The sequence below is a fragment of the Amblyomma americanum genome, chromosome 1 (genome assembly GCF_052857255.1).
Source record: "Amblyomma americanum isolate KBUSLIRL-KWMA chromosome 1, ASM5285725v1, whole genome shotgun sequence".
In the NCBI taxonomy this organism is placed as follows: Eukaryota; Metazoa; Arthropoda; class Arachnida; order Ixodida; family Ixodidae; genus Amblyomma; species Amblyomma americanum.
Genome location: NC_135497.1, coordinates 535,409,259 through 535,428,580, shown reverse-complemented (window position 1 = coordinate 535,428,580; position 19,322 = coordinate 535,409,259). Strand labels below are relative to the sequence as shown.

At 47.1% G+C, this 19,322-nt stretch overlaps 1 protein-coding gene across 1 annotated transcript in view; it reads right to left on the bottom strand.

Annotated features, from left to right (window-relative positions):
* The window catches only part of LOC144129205 (hemicentin-1-like), a 414,526-nt gene that overhangs the window by 285,391 nt on the left and 109,813 nt on the right, over positions 1–19,322 (bottom strand). Inside the window, exons 9-10 of the mRNA XM_077663195.1 lie at positions 12,121–12,297; positions 3,961–4,074 (exon numbers count right to left, since the gene is read on the bottom strand). Of these exons, the coding sequence (XP_077519321.1) occupies positions 3,961–4,074; positions 12,121–12,297 (291 nt within the window). The remainder of the gene's footprint in view (positions 1–3,960; positions 4,075–12,120; positions 12,298–19,322) is intronic.

The following is a 19,322-nucleotide window of genomic DNA, read 5'->3' as shown; positions in this document are numbered from 1 at the left end:
TGATGCTATTATTTTTTTCCCTTTTTCTCTTTTCTTCGTTTTTTTTTCCTTTCACGGTGTGCGCCTGCCCTGGTCTGAGTGTATATAAAGTGTGTGCGCGTCTCTGAATAAAAAGTTGCCACTCAGCGCTGCGTTCGTCCTTCTTCTCTTTCTTCTTTTCTTTGCTTTCATTCACGGCTAAAAGACGAACACAGACAAGAGGGGAGACATCACAAGGCCCCCGCATGCCCGCTGTACTCTATATGTATTCGCTGCGCACAGCAATAAACTTTGTTGAAGTTGGCGGTTTGTGGTGTCTGCCCTCTTGTCCGTGTTCGTCTCTACGCTGTGTGATTGAAAGCATGAGATACCAACTTGTCCAGCAACTGATTTTAAGCGAGTTCTTTTCTTTGGCTGTCCGTCCGTCCGTCAGGAAGCTGTCCTGCAGTGCAGTAAGAAGTGCCGCCGTAGGACAACTACGTACCATCCGTACACAAACCGCTCACGGAGCGCTTGAACAAGACCATCGCAGGCATCATTGTCATGTATGTCGATGTGCAACACCGACTTGGGATGCCGTCCTCCCATATATCGTCGTCGCCTACAACACTGCGCTACAGTATGTGGGAGTTTCGGAGTGCCGTACCCTTCCCGGGCCGGCAGGGCGCGCCGTGGAGAAGCAGGAAAGCGGAAGCTTTCCTCCTTCCCCACGGGCGAGTAGCCAGATGGTCTGCTCGAGAGCGTTGCGCCGCCTCCTTGCTCAAAAACCGGTCGCAAGCGCGCACCGCCAGGCGCCGCCGGAACGGTCGCTGATTGGCCGAATGTGACAACGGGCAAGTGCGCCGAGATCGGCGGGTACCGGTCGTTGCTGGAGAGACTTCAGCGAGCCGCGACAGCGAGAGGACGTCAGGTAATTACCTCCCTTCTTCACTCTTTGTTGTCGCCCGAAGGAAAGAGCCAGTGGGGAGCTCAAATGTGTTTCCCAGAGGACACTGCGGGAGGACGGTCGTCAGCCCCCAGTGACCGCGGCGCTCACTTCGAACGCACCGCCATGGAGGCAGCCTATCAAGTGTCGGTGGGGCGAGCTTCCGGGCACGAGCGTCCAGCTGACCACCAGCGGCAACGGGCTCGCCGGCCATCGGCACGAAGAACTCGGGACCAGCCGGTGCCGCGGCCCCACGCAGGACGACCGCGGCAGCACGGAGGCCGCGTCGGACGCGGTGCGACGAGACGTCAATCGGCGCAGCGGCCACAAGTAGGGCCGCGACCGCGGCAGCACGGAGGCCGCGGTGCAGCGGAGTACCACGCCGGCGGCACGCAAGCACCTGATCCCTATCACCAGCTTTCGGGGGCCGCGCCCGCACCCCGCCACCAAGATCGGGCATCTTAGTGAAAAACAGCGCACAAGCAAACACAGACAGAAAGAAGGGGACAAGCGCCCATGGGACAACTAGCCCATTCAGCTGCTTTACTGACAGATCGGGCAGCCGGGCGCCGAGGACCCGCTTCGGCCGGGACAGCCGGACCCCGGTGTCGGTCCGTCGCCACCTGGGCGTATCAGGCCGGCGATGCGCCACCGCGCTCATACGTGAGCGTGGCGTCGTGGGACCGACAACTGCAGGTGGAGGCGGGCCTGGCGCGGGAGCGGGTCCCCTCCATTTTCCGGGGCAACACCATCACGGACCACCTGGCAGCGCACCCGGAAGCCGTGATGCCACCGGAGCCGACGGCCGCGTACTGCCCGGAGTGCGGCGGCTTGGTCGTCAGCCGGCGCACGCACGTCGCCTCCAGCTACCACCGGCAGCGGCTGGAGGGGAGCAGCCTGGACGCCGAGGTGGTGCGGGTTCGGATGGCGCGGGACCCTGTGTTCGCGGCCAGGGTGCTTCGGAGGGAGGTCGCCCCGGAGTCCCGAGCCCTGGTCGCACCACCCGGGCCAGGGACCGCGCCTCCTGCTGCGACGCCAACCCCAGCAGACGGCGACATCGGAGACCTTGTTATGGATTTCGATCTGCTGGGGGACTTGTAACTTGGAAGCGGCCAATAAAGGTAAAGGCTTTAATGAGATCATTGCAGTCTACCGCCCGCTGAACTCAGGGGACGTTCGGTCTTTAGGGAGGAGGAGTGTGGGAGTTTCGAAGTGCCGTACCCTTCCCGGGCCGGCGGGGCGCGCCGTGGAGAAGCAGGAAAGCGGAAGCTTTCCTCCTTCCCCACGGGCGAGTAGCCAGATGGTCTGCTCGAGAGCGCTGCGCCGCCTCCTTGCTCAAAAACCGGTCGCAAGCGCGCACCGCCAGGCGCCGCCGGAACGGTCGCTGATTGGCCGAATGTGACAACGGGCAAGTGCGCCGAGATCGGCGGGTACCGGTCGTTGCCGGAGAGAGACTTCAGCGAGCCGCGACAGCGAGAGGACGTCAGGTAATTACCTCCCTTCTTCCCTCTTTGTTGTCGCCATCTTGCCCCGTCAGCCGCACGACCAAGCCAGACGGCAAGGGTCACAGATCAAGATTCAAGCAGCCAGCGACTTGGGAGAACCCAATAAACGTTTGGCCCCGGGCAAAGCGTCCTGTTCCGTGCTGTGTTTATTTCGCATTTCTGCTGCGCCGCCGTGAGAACGGCCGCGCGTGGTGTGCGATACCGGGAGCTCGGAGTTCACGGCCTAGACCTCAAAGGAGGCTCGACGGCTTAGTAAGAACCCCCACAAGTAGACCGCCTAGATGACGCCTTTCCGTCTTGTCCACGGGAGGAAGGCTACCAGCACACTCGACGCTATACTACCAATCATAACTGAATAAGACCACCTCGGCGTTACCACCTACTTTTATCGGGCGGAGCAAGCCGCTAGTTTTGCCCGCGCACGATCTGTCGTCGAATTGCAGGGCATTCCTAGCGGCGCCACGCACATCCAGGTTACCATGTTATGCGCGCTAATGGACACTGCGTTCGCACTGTTTTATTTTACATTGTTCGTCTTTATTTTTCGCACATTTCGTTTCGTTCAAGCGTCTGGCCGATGCTTCTTTCCGGTCGGAGTAATAAAGAGAAATTTTATACTATTTGTTCGTATTAAAAGCAGCCGGTGCACGGTGTTATCACTTTGTATATGACGCGAGACGCAACCAGGTTTATCTCTAATGATCGCAGCCACATGCAGCAGCTTCTAGCTTGTTGACGATAGTTGTAGTTCTTTTTGGAGCCTTATCTGCAAGGTTCAATTTTAAAATGAGATCGGCCCAGAGCGGCAGGCATTCTATTCGTCGACAGCCGAGCACGCTTACAGCAACCGCCACCACCGAGCTGTTAGTTGTTTGTCGGCGCAAGTTAGCCCCAATAAAGGGTTTGAATATTACGCCAATCAGCTCGTCCATTTTTTGTTGCGTTGACACCACCACATGACAATATCGAGAGTGGAAGGAATGACAGAGTGAGCTTTCATAAGGGCACTTGTGAGCATTTTATCTGGAATGCGAAATAAAGTGATAATAAAAAATATCGCCCTGATTCGGGCATTGGTCGTCTGCAGGACCATTTATTTTAGCTGACGTTGTTATTTAACTAAATCGCATAGTCATGAGTGCCATTTAACTACTCAGGAATGCGACTTAACATTCGTCAATGTTCAGGACCCGGGGTAAGCGCAGTGCTGACGTCTGCGTTGGTAGTCGGGCTTAAAAACGTCAGTGTTGGAAGTAAACCGTGATCGATCCTTGATTAATAAAAAATTAAAGGTTCTGTAGGATCTTTGGTGTAGTTTTGCGGATCCTTGGGCCAACGTCGCTAAGGCTGGTAGGCAATGTAGGTCAGAAACTGAGGCCCCAGCGTTGGCCCATGCAGGGCGCATAAGCATTCCACTGCTACGCACAGCCTAATCTACGAAAGTCGCTCCAAGGATTTTCTGTTCGGGGCAGTGGCTTTGGCCCTATTTCATGCCTATGGTGTATTGCCTCTTGCGAGGCCACTAAAGAAAATGTCCATTTCAGTACTTACCTATGACTGAGAGAACATAGTGAATCTCATCGCTGCCTTCTGCGTTTGTTGCGTCACATGTGTAGACACCGGCATCAGAAGCTGTAGTAGCGTGAACGAGTAAGGTTTGTCCGCCTGCGAAATGGGTACGATTATGTAAGTCACAGAAAATACGAACAAAGATGAACCAGCGACTGCTCTGCGTGCGTATGTCAGCGAACATGCACCGGTTTCCCATTGGACGAACAATATCAGCGGGCGAAGTTTGCGTAGCTCTAAGAGAAGTCACACAACAGCATGGGGCGTCATTCTACAAACCCTCATAGCATAGATTTATAAGGATAAAGTGCCCTCTATAGTGCTAAATGGACGACATACTAATACCAGCGATAAAATTAACGCGGAATCCTGTTACGAGAAGGAGGATTAACACAAAGACCGAAGGTAGTGGAAAGAAACATTGTTTTTTTTGCGTTAAAATCGAGTATTATTGCTTTGCAGACGAGTAAAACAACCCATCGGAAGAATACTTAGGATATACAAGACGTCTCAGCTAAACGTAATCAAAGCTTTTAAGAAAAACGGATCTTCCTACACGGATGAAACAAAGTGCTGTTATTGGTCGCATGACGTAATATGAAGTATGATTTATTCTGTTTATTTAGCATAACGGCTAGAACTAATAGGGTACATCGTGAGTTTTTGGCTTTAGGAAAAAAGTAATAAATGGGTGGTTGCCCATCACCCTGAAAACCAAAAACAGCCTGCTCAGGTGTTCGCAACAAGGCAGCTCTTGCGTAGCTTATTCAGACGAGCTTTCTTCCTTTTTTGCCCAGTCCTTTTGGCCGCTGTTTTCCCATCATGCAAAATCGACTCGTTCAGCAGTTTGTCCTTAAATGAACGTTCACGAAAAGCAGAACTACAACTTGATAGCGTCGCCATTCCTCCTCCGGGCTCGGTCGCAAAGAAGTGAGTCATTTTATCTTAGAAGCGTTGTGAAATGGAGCAAGCAACTGACGATGGGTCGTGGAAGGAGAAAATGTTCGGCTTTTGAAGACATTAAGCTGTAAGGCTGAACACGTAGGGGAACATAACAGTTCCCCTTCCCTTCGCGCAAAAGCATCTCCAAAAGCGACATCTGCTGGGCTGTAGATCTTTTTGTTTGGTCTTGCGCGTTCCAGTTTGATCAAGAAGCGCAGAATATCTCTGAAAGGAGTACGTTTTATTTCAAGTAACGTAGAAGCGCGAAGCACTGCCAACCCCGCCGCTCATGCAGCGCGCCCGAAGGAAGGCGTTAGATTTGAAGTCTCTGCCCTTGATAAAATATAATTCTTGCGCGCACTCACGTTCTTCGGCTCAACCGTCGTTGATGCTCATCTCGCTGCCGCCGAAAACGCTGAGCCCAGATTTCGATAGGGCTTCTAAAATAACGGGATTTCATAATCGAGAAGGGTGGTCAGTTGCAGTTGAAATGGTGACTCTGTCACGTGCTGCTCTTTGTATATCGCGGGCTCTGTATACAGGACAGTAAAATGAGCTATGTAAAGGACGTCTGGTTAAAATCACTCCAGCCGGCAGTTTTCCGTAGACTTCTGCAACTTTGCAATCGACACTGTTACTCAAGCCAAAGTATGAAAAGTCGCAAAATTGATGCGAACTAAAAAAACTATTTAATTTAATATCTATACATCGCTCTAAAGGGCATAAGCGTAGGGATGGCAAAGAAAAAGGAAGCAGCACTCGAACTGCACTGAAGTTGCAATAAGAGGAAGCGCAAGCCAAAATCAGCAAACAATATAAATTTAAACCCATTATAGGAGCAGTTAAAAATGAAAACACTTCAGGAAAATAAGCAAGGTACAAGATTACAAGGGTTGGCTAAGGATATCAGAGAATTTCGCATCAGTGGCAGCTTGTAGACGTCGGGACGCAAAACAAAAGAGTGGAAGCTTGGAACAAACGAGCACTACTACACAGTACAACGGGAAAAAATTTTCTTTACACTACAGCCATTAGATGTCCCTGGTGTTGTTTACTTGCGCATGTTGTTTCTGATGTCCTTCAGATTGTGAAAATATACTGTTTTATTAACTCCTGACTTTCATTATCTCAAAAAATTGAAAGACAAAGCTGTTTATAGAGAAGTTTTTTCACAGTGCACGTAAGACTTATGAGGTCATAGCTTACAAGATAGACTTTTAAGAAAACCGCAAGTCCCAGACGCTCCTCGGCACAAGCGAAAAGAAGCACAGGCGTGCAAGTAATAGATAATTTCAAAATGGCGGATTGAATATTCTCCTATGTGATTCAATGAACGAACCAAATAGTGCATTATAAAAATTATTCGTAATGACACGAATTTCTTGATTTCTTGAAGCACGTAGTTTGCACAAAGTTTTAACACGTCACTCCAACTTCGCGAAGCATGCTGCCGCGATCTGTGTGCGCGAAATGGAAGGTTCAGAGCTGCAACTTGGGATGTTCGCGAGGCGTCGTTCGTAATACTTTACATGGCCTTCCATTTTTGAAGACAAGACAGAGCTCAGGCAGGTTTAGTAAACCACCAAACACCACAGTGATGCCGACCTTGGAAGCCGTGACTCATACGTTAATCTACTCAAATCTTAACATCATCATCACTACAATCTGACTACGCCGACTGCTCGCCAAAGTTCTCTTCAATATCTCTACGATCGATACACCCGGTCCTGGGCCACTGCGACCACTTTATTTCCGGAAACTTCCTAATCTCATCCGCCTGCTTTACTTTCTGGCGCCCCCTGCTGCACTCCCTTCGCATAGAATCCGGACCGGCACTATTAACTACCATCGGTATTCCTGGCTTTGCTCTGTATGCCTAGTATGACTAGTATGTCACTAACCAACGTTTGTCCTCTGACGCACTCTGCTGTCTTCCAGCCTCTTAAATTTACATCTGTCATTTTTCTTTCCACAGCTCGCTGAGCTCTACCCAATTTAAGTTCAATCCTTTTTGATAGGCTGCACGTATCTGCCCTTAGCTAAGTGCCGGTAAGACAGAGCTGTCATATACTTTTCTCTTAACGAATACTGGCAAACTTCCATTCATGACGGCAGAATACCTGAAAAATGCCGCTCCCCCCATTATTAATTTTCCAAATGTATCACTCTCGTATTATGGATTAGTGGTCACTACCTGCCGAAGGTAGATGCATTCATTTACTACTTCCAGCACCTCGTTACCTATCCTTAACTGCTGTTCCTTTTTCTGATTCTTGAACATTACTTTATTTTCTCCATATTATTTTCAGTCTCGCCGTTTTGCTTTGCCTCTGTAGGCCATTGATCATGGTTCCCAATTCGTCCTCTGAGCAAAGTAATATCATAAGCAAAGCGCAGATTACTAAGATATTCTCCATTACCTTTTATCCCTAACCGTTCCCAATTAAGATCTCTGAATACCACCTGCAAACAGGAGGTCCATAGCACTTAAAGATCGCGTCTCCCTGCCTGACACCCTTCCTTATTAGAATTTTATTGTTTTCTTCATGAACAGCTTAGGTGGCTGTGCATCCATTATTGATATGTTGCAGTAACTTTAAATAAGGATCTTTTAGACCCCGATTCCTCAAGGCCTGTGTGACTAGTGAGGTTTACTACTGGATCGTATGCTTCCTTCTAGCCCGTGAAGGCTATATACAGATGTTTTTATACCCTGCGCATTTCTCTACTGCCTTATTGAAGGTGTGAATGTAGCCTACTGACGTGTACCCTTTAAAAAAGCCTTCATGGACTGCGGTTGATTGGGGTCTAAAGTTGTCCTGATTATATTACCGGTTTCCTTTGTAATTAATTACCTTATACGAAACACGCAGTAAACTGATTGGTCGTAATTTTTAATTCCGCCATCGTCTCCCTTAAAGATCAGGATAATGTGAGCGTTCTTCCACGTTTATTCATTGCCGTCTCAGTAGTCAAACTATACTGAGTCTGTGTTGAATGCACTCCAGTAAACATCGAGTCTGTGACTTTTTGCAGACATAGCGCCATCTCAGTCAGTTACAGCACCGTACTGTGGCGTCACCGGTATCACTTAGCACTTTCGCACGGTCATTCGTTTCGTACCAATATTCGCAATATTATTTGATTCATGTTAGGTTCGGTTCTACCACCATTCTATTGAGATGCCATTCAGTTTGGGACTGCATGACATGTATTAAGTTGTGGGGAATCACCCCCCGCAGTTTCCCCTTGTGCTTTGCTTTCCCGCGAGGCACCGTGCAGCAGTAGCCTCGCCTTGAAGAGGGGCACATTCCCTTCTTAGTTACCTTAACTAACGAGAGAGGGCGCCAGCGTCGCAGCGCGAGAGTCTGCTTGCGGCTCGCGCGAGGGAGAGGGCAGAAAGAGGTGTCGGCTGGGGTCGTTGGCGCGAGCGCACGCGTCGCTCGCGGCTCTCTTCGCCAGCGAGGCCAGGAAGTGGCGGGGAGACTCGCTCCCGTATCTCGTCCCGTCCTGCCGCGGAGTATCCCTTGCCCTAGAGCGGGCGAACATTCGCTCGTAACCTTGCTGGTGAGTCGGACGACCTCGATTCATTAGTGTGTTTTGTTGCAAGCTGGCGTTATTGTTGCTGTAGCAATAAATGCATGTTTGTGTCAGCCAATGTGTAGTTCCTTTGTTTCGTCAAACCAAGGCCCGCCGGGGCTGGCGTGCGCTCGGTAGCGTACGCGATCAGGGGGTGGGGTCCGGGCGGCTTTGAACTAGGTCAGCCGCGGTTAAGCGGAGAGAACGTTTTTATCTCCCCAATTAAAACCCCACAATGTTCAATAACAAAACTACGCCGCTCGCATATGTGATTCGCTTTTTAAAAAGTACTACTCGCAAACCACTGCAAACGTACAAACAAGGCTTTATAAAGAACCAGCTCTACCTAGCGCGTCATCGCTAGACTCACTTCTGGATTCAAAAACCATGTCACACATCGTCTAGGAGACAAGTTTCATGTTTTCTCTGCGGCCACTGTCCGCTCTGCTGTTTGAGAATTACGGCCAGCACTGCCATTATTCCAGTATGCTGCCACCGTTGCTAGGCGATGTTACCGAAGGGCGAAAACACGATTCTTCATTCGCCTACTGATCCGGAGTTCCCGGGTGCGAACCCGACCGCGCGGGTGCGTTGTTATGGAAGAAAAACGCTAAGGCGCCCGTGTGCTGTGAGATGTCAGTGCACGTTAAAGATCCCCAGGTTGTCGAAATTATTCCGGAGTCCTGCACTACGGCACCTCTCTCTTCCTTTCTTCTTTCACTCCCTCCTTTACCCTTCCCTTACGGCGCGGTTCAGGTGTCCAACGATATATGAGACAGATACTGCGCCATTTCCTTTCCCCCCCCCCCAAAAAAACAATTATTATTATTATTATTATTGGACACCTAATGGCCAATACTGTTTAATCTAGAGACCCAGATTAATAGAAAAGTCTACTACGTCTTTGGAAGTGAAAGGAAAACAGCATCGAGGTCGACGTATGCGATTGATTGTCACTGGCGGCATTGGTACAACGTCCAATGACGAAGCACGTGGCTGTGTGCTAAAGGGTTAATCATTAGAATGCAGTCGCGCCACTCGGGGTCGTAAGACCGTGCCGTCAACTACGCATATTTATCTATGTCTATTCGGCCAAGAGGTATATCCAGCACGAATGTTAAGCGAAACTGTCCTGCCGTGATTTCTCACAACGCGTCCTTACTTTAGGGCAAGGCCAAATTTTGTATTACTGCAGATACGGCAAGCAACTCCCAATCTCACTTAGTTCGTTTCACTAGCGTAGAACTCTGCGCCTTTTAAAAGCACAGGTTTGGTTGTTTTTAGCTGGGACACCCTACACAAAGGTAGACGGAGCAAGTGCGCGCTAGGAATGGCACGGGTGGGTGAAATGCATTGGAAAAGCGGCTAGGGCAGAGACAGTGTGCTATTTGGCGTTTTTATGGAGGACCGCTTTAAAAAGAAGATATAGTTGCTCTTACAAGATAAACAGCCAGCAACAAACGCTTTGCATATTTTTGAACAACTGGCTGAACAATACTTCATTGAGTGCATAATGACACTGGAACAAGCCTTTATGCGGGTACACTGGTGCCCTATATCGCGAGCCTTTATCTCTGATAATATAAGCAGTCCGTTTCGTCTTCTCTCTCCTGATTTTCGATATTAGCATATTTTTGCAAAATCGGATTAAACCCGATCTCTACCCTAAAGTGCGCCTGCAGAAAAATATAGTTTGCGAGAGCACAAATATGAAGGAACAACATGGCAAAACTAAGGGATACCTTGTATTTATTGTAGAGCAGTGCTCGCAGTTCAGTATTCATTATTATAAAGTTCTTTAAACGCTAGATACCCATGACTTGACTGAATCTGAAGATAAGTTACAAATTCTGATTCAGAAGTGAGCGGACAGAAAAGAGGTACTCTGCGGGCGTTTGACTATCAAAATAGGGCGGGCGGCACCATCGTTAACAACATCGAATGCTGTGAGAGAGTGCGAAAGAGAAGAAGCGGAAAGCCAAGGAGCTGCACGTTGAAAATGCCTGCTTCTATGTTTCATGAGGGTTTTCCGAATGTACAAGCAAAAGCAGGCTGGTTTCTAGCATATATATGCAGCTGTGCTGCGCCTAGGTTCGGTAATGCACGCTGTGAAATAACTGCAGTAGAACTGAAGAAGAGAAATATGTTATTCTTCAAAACTGTTTTCATGCAGCCTATCCTTTCTATTTTTTTGAAGAAATTAGAAGCAAAAAACGTAGCATTTCATGTGGCGCAAAAAATCTAGGGCTAAAAGTCGATTATCATTGGCTAACAAAGCCATTCAGAAAAAAAAAACTAAGACTGATGAAACTGTTCATAAAAAAAAGCGACCTTATACCCAAATTATAAAAAGTAATATAACGCCCAACTTTCGCCCCGAATGCCAAAAAAGTTAAACCAGACAACCAGTTTTCCTAGTTGTAATCGTAGTTTGAAGTTAGACTTTTACTCTTTTTAAACCTGGACAATGATTAGTACGCCAAACCCATTTTGAGACGTAGATTATCTGACCGGAAAAATATAAAGTGTGAACAGCTGTTGCCATAAATGGTATAAATCGATACATTTAATTCATCTTTTATTCAACACACTTTGCGCGCTTGTTTACAACGAAACCTTAGACATGTCGGCTTTTATACATTTGCCCATTTGGTAGGTTTCTAGTACCACGCCTGTGAAGAGAAATATTCGCCTCCAAATTTTCCTCTCAATGCATACATTACACACGCATTCTTGACGGCAGGTGTTCACAAGAAACTCCTCCCCGGAGTGACGCTGGTCTTCGTATGGAATTTCATCCGCTATTGTTTGTTCCCCTCAGAGCGTCCAAGACAGCAAATTAAGAACAGAGAATTTAACCGGCGTTTAAAAATCGCTGGCATGCCCAAAGAGAGAATTTGTTGGCAGCACAGCGGCAGCCAATTAACAATTACCCGAAAACATATTGGAATGCCTACTTCTCTGTTCATCCCGTTGAGCTGTTATACCATGACGTGTACTTTGTCGCTCTCAAAAATTACGGCCATGTAGTTGGCTACGAACATTCTTTTCCCTGTAACATGCGTCACAGCAAACGGAAGCGTATGCTGCTAGGATTGGACGCCGTAGGCTTTGCAAAACGTCACCGGTAGACGTCCCATTTTCATTGAGCTTCCTGCGCACCTCACGCGCTCTGTTTAGGTTTTGTGCTGTAATAGCACCGGATTCCTTCACGACGGAAGACTCAAGATAATATTTGCGCCGGGATAAAGAGTGATATGACATCGCCTTGTGCACGGCTAGAAACTCGCCATTGACCCTAACCACAGAACTGAGGTAGCTGAAAAGTTAGTCAAAACTAGTTAATTATCTACAAATTTAGGATATTTACAATTTTACAGCCATCCACAGTGACTCACAGTTTGTTTCTTAAAAGAAATTCGTCCTATTTTGGCCGCCCTACTTTTCTGAAATTTTGAAATTGTTCGCCGAAACATCCGGTATATTAGCACTTGTATTCCCATCCTGATCCGTTCTCCCCTTACATCCTCTCCACTGTCCCCAGTGGTGAGTAACGGGTGAGAGGACCGTCATTCATGCTGACATCTGTGCCTCTGTTAGTAAACATACTTTTTGTCCTACCTGACAGGAATGTGAAGCCCGAATCTTGGAGGCTGTTTGCGAACAGCGGAGCACCATCTTTTTTCCAACGAAGTGATGGCGCCGGGAAGCCTGTGACAAGGCACTCGAGCGTTGCACTCTCCCCAAGGGCAACGCTAAGTTCAAGACCATTACTGGGCTTTACTATGGACGCCGGCACTGCAACAAGAGGAGGAGGGGGAAAATCAATGCATGAACGAATGTAATTAGACGAGACTAGCAACGAGCAATTGGTGGTAAAGGCAATGACAAACTCGGCACCGCGCTTGTTTATGAGAAAAATTTGTCATCGATTTACCTTTGTTAGCTAAATGCGACTTAAGTGCGCTAGCACGTTTGCCCTTGATAAATTTTATTTATCTTTGGTCATATTTTTAGAAATTTGAAAATGCCAGTTTCATCCAAGTTTTCTAGCAGTCGTTCCTCAGTTTTTCTCTTGCGATGAGCCGCATGAGCTGCTTGTTGCGATTCGATTCGCCGTTTCCTCTGTCCGCGTTCTCTGCACCCACTTGTACACGGCTCTCGACTGCATGTTCCCAAGCGGCGACTCCATCATACGCCTCTTCTTTCTCGTTAGTCATCTGTTTCCACGTCCCGTTTTGCCAGGTTATGCTATCCTCACCGGTCTGCTTTCGCCTGCTGCCCTGCTAGATGGACTGAATCTGTTGACTCACGTTCGCACTCTCTTCTTTTGCATTGCTATTCAGCTCGACGTACACGCACTAGACATCTGTCGAAGGACCGGCTTCATCCGTAATTTACCGTTGGCTGCACTGAACGTTCCTCAGGCGACTATACCATTTGCCTCTACTTTCTGGCATTTGCATGTGCACGCAACTGGGTTCCTTGCTACATATCTCTTCTGGTGCGACACCCTCCTCCCATTGGCTCTAGCGGACGCTCCTCCAAACTTACCTGAGCTTCCTCCCCTGGCGCGACGCTACTCCCAGCTTGATCGAGATTCCTGCCACTGGCTGAAGCCTGCGTGATTCTCCGCCGAGTTTATCGAAGTTACTCCGAGGCTTCACCCACAGCCAGGGCGGCTTTTCCGCCAGCATGGCATCTAGTGCTATTGCAGTAAAAAAACTCTCTCATGCCTCGCGATTATCGCTGTGGGTCTTTCGTGTTTACTCTTCATTTCTGCGACGTAAAGAAGTAACAAATAACAATGCTTTTATTAATGTATGCGGCAGCGATTAGAAGAAATCCTTTACATCAATGCTATATGCAGACGATGTTTTTTGGATTTTGACACCCAAGGACCTCTTCTACTCGCTGCCGCATGATAATCTGATGAATTTTGTTAGCATGTCTATTACTGAGGATAATGATGAGGAACGCTTTCTTAATGCCCGTGGTATTTCGGCCCCTTCGTTTTTAGAACTGCTTTCGTTTTATCTTGCTTCGAACTTTGTTGAATAGAATGGGAGTTTTTTCTTCAAAAGACCGGCGTGTGCATCGGGTCTAAAGTTGCTCCCGTCAAGTCAACTTTATTCCAGACATGTAAACAAAATCACACGGCTGAGCAGTAGGGAAAAAAGCCGCAATATTGCGGCTTGACAACGTTCCCTTCCCCTAAACTACATCGGCGGCAGGGATAATGAAAGCATATGAAGCATACATACAAACATACAAAGCACTTAGTTCACAATTTGAACATAACAAAAAAGAAATCGAAAAAATAAGAACGTACGGTTTATCCGCAACCGGAAAAGCAATCAACATAATATATCTTACATCACATACAAAAAGAAAAGGCATTTCAAAGCAAACACATTCCAACACAAAGCGCAATCAAGGCATCGCAAAGGTGAGGCTAGCAAAAATTATAAAAATAAAGTTTTCATCTGTTGGTTCGAAGGTAAACTAACGGAAGAGCTGGGTAGGCGAAATTGATTAAGCAAAGTAGGTAAGGCGTAATTTAGTGTCTGAAATCCGTAATTAGTGCGAGGACGTGGAACATACCAAACTTCATGATGGCGAGTTCGATGGGAGTGCGTATTTTCGCGTAAATTGATAGTTTCTTCTAAGAACGGCATTCGACGTTCGGACAAGGATTTGTACAGTTGGAGGAGGCGAAAATCATAAAACGAGGAAACATTAATTATATTATATTTTGAGTATAAAGGCCCAGAAGACGAATAAGAAGGCACATTTGCTATTGCTTTCAGCGCGGTTTTTTGTACCGTTAACAGCTTGTTTTTATTGGTGGCAGTAGTGCTGCCCCAGATTAAGTTACAATATCTTATATTGGATTCGAACAGTGCGATATACAGAAGAAGCTTGGTTCTCTCAGGTAGCATATATTGCATTTTTCTAAGAATTCGGACTGTACGAGACAACTTGGTCTGTAGATGCTCGATATGAGCATCCCACAGCATGTATTCATTAAAGTAAACACCCAGGGATTTGACTACTTTAGCTATTTCTATGTCAATCACCCCCAATCTCAGAGGATTTTCTATGTTATAATTCGTGTTTTTGGCTCTGAAAAATACAGCTTTTGTTTTACTTGAGTTAACTAAGAGAGAATTTTTGATAGACCACAGATGCAGTTTATCCAAGACTTCATTTCCTTTTGCCACTAAGCCATTTACGTCTGAGCCAGTTAAAAAGAAAGTGGTGTCGTCTGCATACAATACATATTCAACTTCTTTATCTATATTTATTAGATCGTTAATATATATATTGAATAGCAGCGGACCCAGTAAGCTTCCCTGGGGAACTCCATGTTTAAGAGGCCTGTAAGCAGAGTGAAAATTATCGACAGTGACAAACTGTTCGCGGTTACTGAGGTAATTGGAAATTAAATTAAGCATCTTATCCCTAAACCGTATGCAGAAAGTTTTAAGAGAAGGGTAGTATGATTTATTCTGTCAAAGGCTTTTGAGAAGTCTACAAATATTCCTAAAGTGATCATTTTGTTCACGATGTTCGTGAGATTGTATTCTTTTTGTCGGAGCAGTGCCAGTTCTATAAATGAGTGCTGCCTAAATCCGAACTGTTTCATTGTAATGACATTATATTTTTGAAGGAAATCAGACAGGCGTACAAAAATTATTCGCTCTACGCCCTTGGAAAATATTGGCGAAATAGATATAGGCCTGCAATTATTGAGAACACCTTTAGAACCGCCTTTGTGTAAGACAATCACTTTTGCCTTTATCATTTTAAAAGGAAATACACCTGTATCTAGAGCTAAGTTATAAATGTGAGCTAAAATTGGACAAATAACATCTATAACATGCATAACTGGTTGCATTTTAATTCCAAATGGGTCTTCACATTTACTAACCTTAATACGCCTGAAGGCTGACAGTACCTCCGTGTCGTCACATGAAGTATCCTCAGTGATATCTCTCTTCCTAGAGTTCATTCCTGTATTGAAAAAAAAATTGAGTGGCCCTTCAATTAAGATTTTTTTGTACTTAGACGATTATCTGGTGTTTGTTGACAGACATGATTGTACAGGGCGGGTAGTGGATGTGCTTAAGATTTTTAGAGAGTGTGGGTATGGAGTGCAGTTTACATTTGAAACCCACACTAAATAACGTTTGCATTTTCTAGATCAGAAACTTTCTTTTAAGCACGGCAACATTTTCTGCGTGTATTCACTGCGGTCAGCGAAACCGTTTTAAATTTCAAATGTAGCCATTCTAAAATTGTGAAATGTGGAATTGCTGTCGCCTGCTTAGGTTTGTCACTGCAGAATTCGTGTTTTCACTCTATGAAAGAAAGCTTTATGGAGCAGTTGGATAGGTTAAGGTTGGCGAGGTTTCCAGAAAATGCCTTGTCTCTGGCTGCTGTAAACAGTTAAAGCTGTTAATAAATCTTCTCCTCCAGGTACAGAGGAGGCAAAGAAAAAAAAAGATTGCAGTTGTTCCTTATGTGCATCGGTTTCCGCACCAACTCAAAAATGTGGGTAACTGATATGACGTGACTGTTTCCTTTTATGCCTGCCAAAAAGTGGGCAGTATTTGTGCTCGGTTTGCTGCGCACAGTGGCATGCGGGACAAAAAGAAGCGATGCTCTGTGAAGCGTGGCAACCGCTATGTTACTTGTGTGAAAGAAGTGGTGCACCACATTTCTTTTTCTTGTGGTCGGACCTATATTCGTCAAACGGGCCGTTGCCTAAATGTGCGACTGCAAGAACACTTTATGCCCCTAAAAAAGCCGCCCTCGTCCAATATTTCTAAGCAGTACTCTAAATGAACAGGCTACAAGCCTTTGCTTGATAAAACCTCCATCTTGTTTCGCCATCCAGACCAGTTGACTGGAGAAATTGCTGAGGTATATCATATCCTCAAGAATAAGCGATCGTGTGTGGCTGATCCTATGGTGGTCTTGCATGAGCGATAGTTTTTATATCTAGATGAACCTGCTTGATTACCTTCTATGCTCCTGCGTGAATGCTTGTTTTATTGTTGGTGTTTTGTATCTTTCTCTTTATATTCGGCATTTTGCAATAAACGCCCAGTTGCGAGAAAGCGCCTGTCTTGTCTACCTTGTCGTTCGTCGGGAGTGTGCTCAACTTTTTCGTGATGCATTACCAACTAGCTCAGATGTCGATCCTTCTCCAATAATCCAAACCAAACCAAACTCGAGTTTTGCATTGAGTAGAGCTATCACTCTAAAGGCATGCGGGCTATGCGCACTCGACATTACAAAAAAGGAACCTGACGATGCGCGTTTTGCTCGAATCCACATTCATCGAGACCGTGCAATGGAGTTTAAACACGAGCAAGGCCCCGCGCCAAGCACATACACTCTGTCGTTACGGCCACCGTTACTACCGTTAACAGGCCACCGTTGCTGTTATATTCATTGTGAAACGAAAATCCGCACGGGTTTCGAAACGTTTTTTTTTTTTTTGCAACTATTATCAGTGACTGCGTCTTCATTTCTCGAGCTCCACGCTGCACGTAGCGCTCAGAATAAAAGGATGACAGTCTATTCTTAAAGGGACTATGCAATGAAGTAAAAGTCGCTTGCAAATGTTTTCACTGCTTAGAAATGATGTTAAGGAGCATTCACAATACGTTTGAGTGTTCGGAAGTGAACAGGCAATTTCTTATGAATTTTTAGAACCGAGTTTTTTTAAAATTCGCGGACCTATTCGAGTTTTCGTAGGGACTGGTTTTGAAAGTCAAATCGCGAACATATACTTCACTAGATGCGTGACGTCGGCAGGCCACCACACGCTGTCATTCGCTGGAGCCACAGCAACCACGACGTTACGGGCACACTTCCGGTTGCCGTGAAAGTCGTCTGCTCGTTCCGCCGCGCGAGCCCCTCGGGCAGTCTTCCTAGTGCGACATGGTTGGAGACAGGCGACTGAGACAAAATCCAGTCTACCGACCAGGTCCTTCGCGAGATCGGCCGCCGAGCAAAAATATTCACCAAACACGAACTCGATTGACGTTCATAAGAAACTCTGGGATATATCATGTGAAAAATGTGTCATTTCTGAAATTTCATTCTACAGCGTCTTGCCGCCGACGCTGCTGCTACTTGGTGCGGCTCTCCTGGCGTCTGCAAGATCCGCTGCTGAAGGCGTTACGGAAATCAAGCACAACTTTACTATTGGACAAGCTCGCAGTAAAGGCAGTAAAGACTAGAGTAATTCCTTTATTGCAGATTTAGCCGGTACCGAAGCGCCCTCATCTGCGGCATCGATGCGAAACCATCTAGTCTCAGCGATGAGCACGGCAGCCGGGAAGCAGCGCAGTTCGTCACCCTGGCGCTCCCCCAGGCGGCGTCGTTGACGAAAGCTCGGCTCTTGCGCAGGCATGCTATCGCTGCTCGAATATAACAGGCGGCCTTTCTGATAGCATGGCTGTTTCGTCTTTTCTGGTGCGAACGTGAAGTAGCGAAGCAGATGGCGGGCCGACTAGCCCGAATTCCGTCGGCCGCGGTCATAAAAATGAGCTTAAGATTGTTTTTAGCGTAAATCATGAACGTTGCTATAGAAAAGTGTGAAATATATATCATTTTTGAGGATCGTTGATCGATACCAAGATGCTGGTAGAAGGAACAACTGTGATACGAGAAAATTTCTTGCCAGAATCGCCTCAGAGCTGCCGCGGGCCCGCCGTTGCTTCCCGGCTCGTCTGACGCCCGCAACTGTCCGCTAGCTTTGCCGCCGATTCCGTCGCGGAAATTCACCATAGTTTATTGCGATAATATGCTCTTGACAGTAACGTGATACTAAGAGTGTACCTTTTATATAGTGCAGGCGACTTCCAAAATGGCGATCACTGCGCCTTCGATGAGAAAGAAGCTATAGGCCTAGCGACGACCAGGGCAGCCAGGCAGTAGCGCAATTCGCAGGCTGGTGCGACAGCGGGCGGCGCCGTTGCTGAACGCTCGCTACTTGGGCAGGCACGCTTTGTTGCTGCTCGAGTGTATATCAGGCGGTCTTCCTGATAATATGGCTATTATGTCTTTTCTGGTGCGAACTTCAACACCAAGCCAAGAAGCAGTCGGTCACTGCTGCGAAGTGGCTAAGCGTACGCTTTGAGCTTGGACCAAACAGTGCATCGATGCTTGCCACTCCGAGTGTCCATGCTTGCAGTGGGGCTGCAGTTCGCAAGCGGCGACCGGTGCAGCGAGCCGGCCAAGTTTTTTAGTGCTTTACTCCCGTCGAGAGTCTCACACCTCAGATATGAACTTCTGAAAAAAAGCTAATATATCTGTCCTCAGTATCGTCGTACGTGTAGTCGTAGGTTCTCAGTCTGGAGGTGCCAAGTTCGAGTCCGCGTGTTTGAGCATTTTTGTCTTTTTTATATTTTTTTTAGTCTTAAATAAACTCTCCCTTGATTACCTGCGACCGACTGGATTTATTTTTACTGCCATGCATTTCCGACCCAACAATCAATGCCGCTCAGTACTGGGGAGCACCCAAAATATGTTCAGAATCACGATTGTTAACGAGTTTGCCTTACTATATGGCGATTTATTTAAAATACTTATGACAAAAGAAGAGTGAGCACGAGAAAGGGCCAAGTCGGCGGGAGGTCTCGCACGTTGTCTCGCTAGTGCGACATGGGAATTGGCGGACCATCGGCCAACTGCTGTCTTGTGGGAGACCTGGCGCCGACGCCGACACTCGGCCGACAGTTCTCGCCGGCGCAATGTGACATAGAGTCCTACATCACAACGACACGGTTTTGGCAGACCGAATC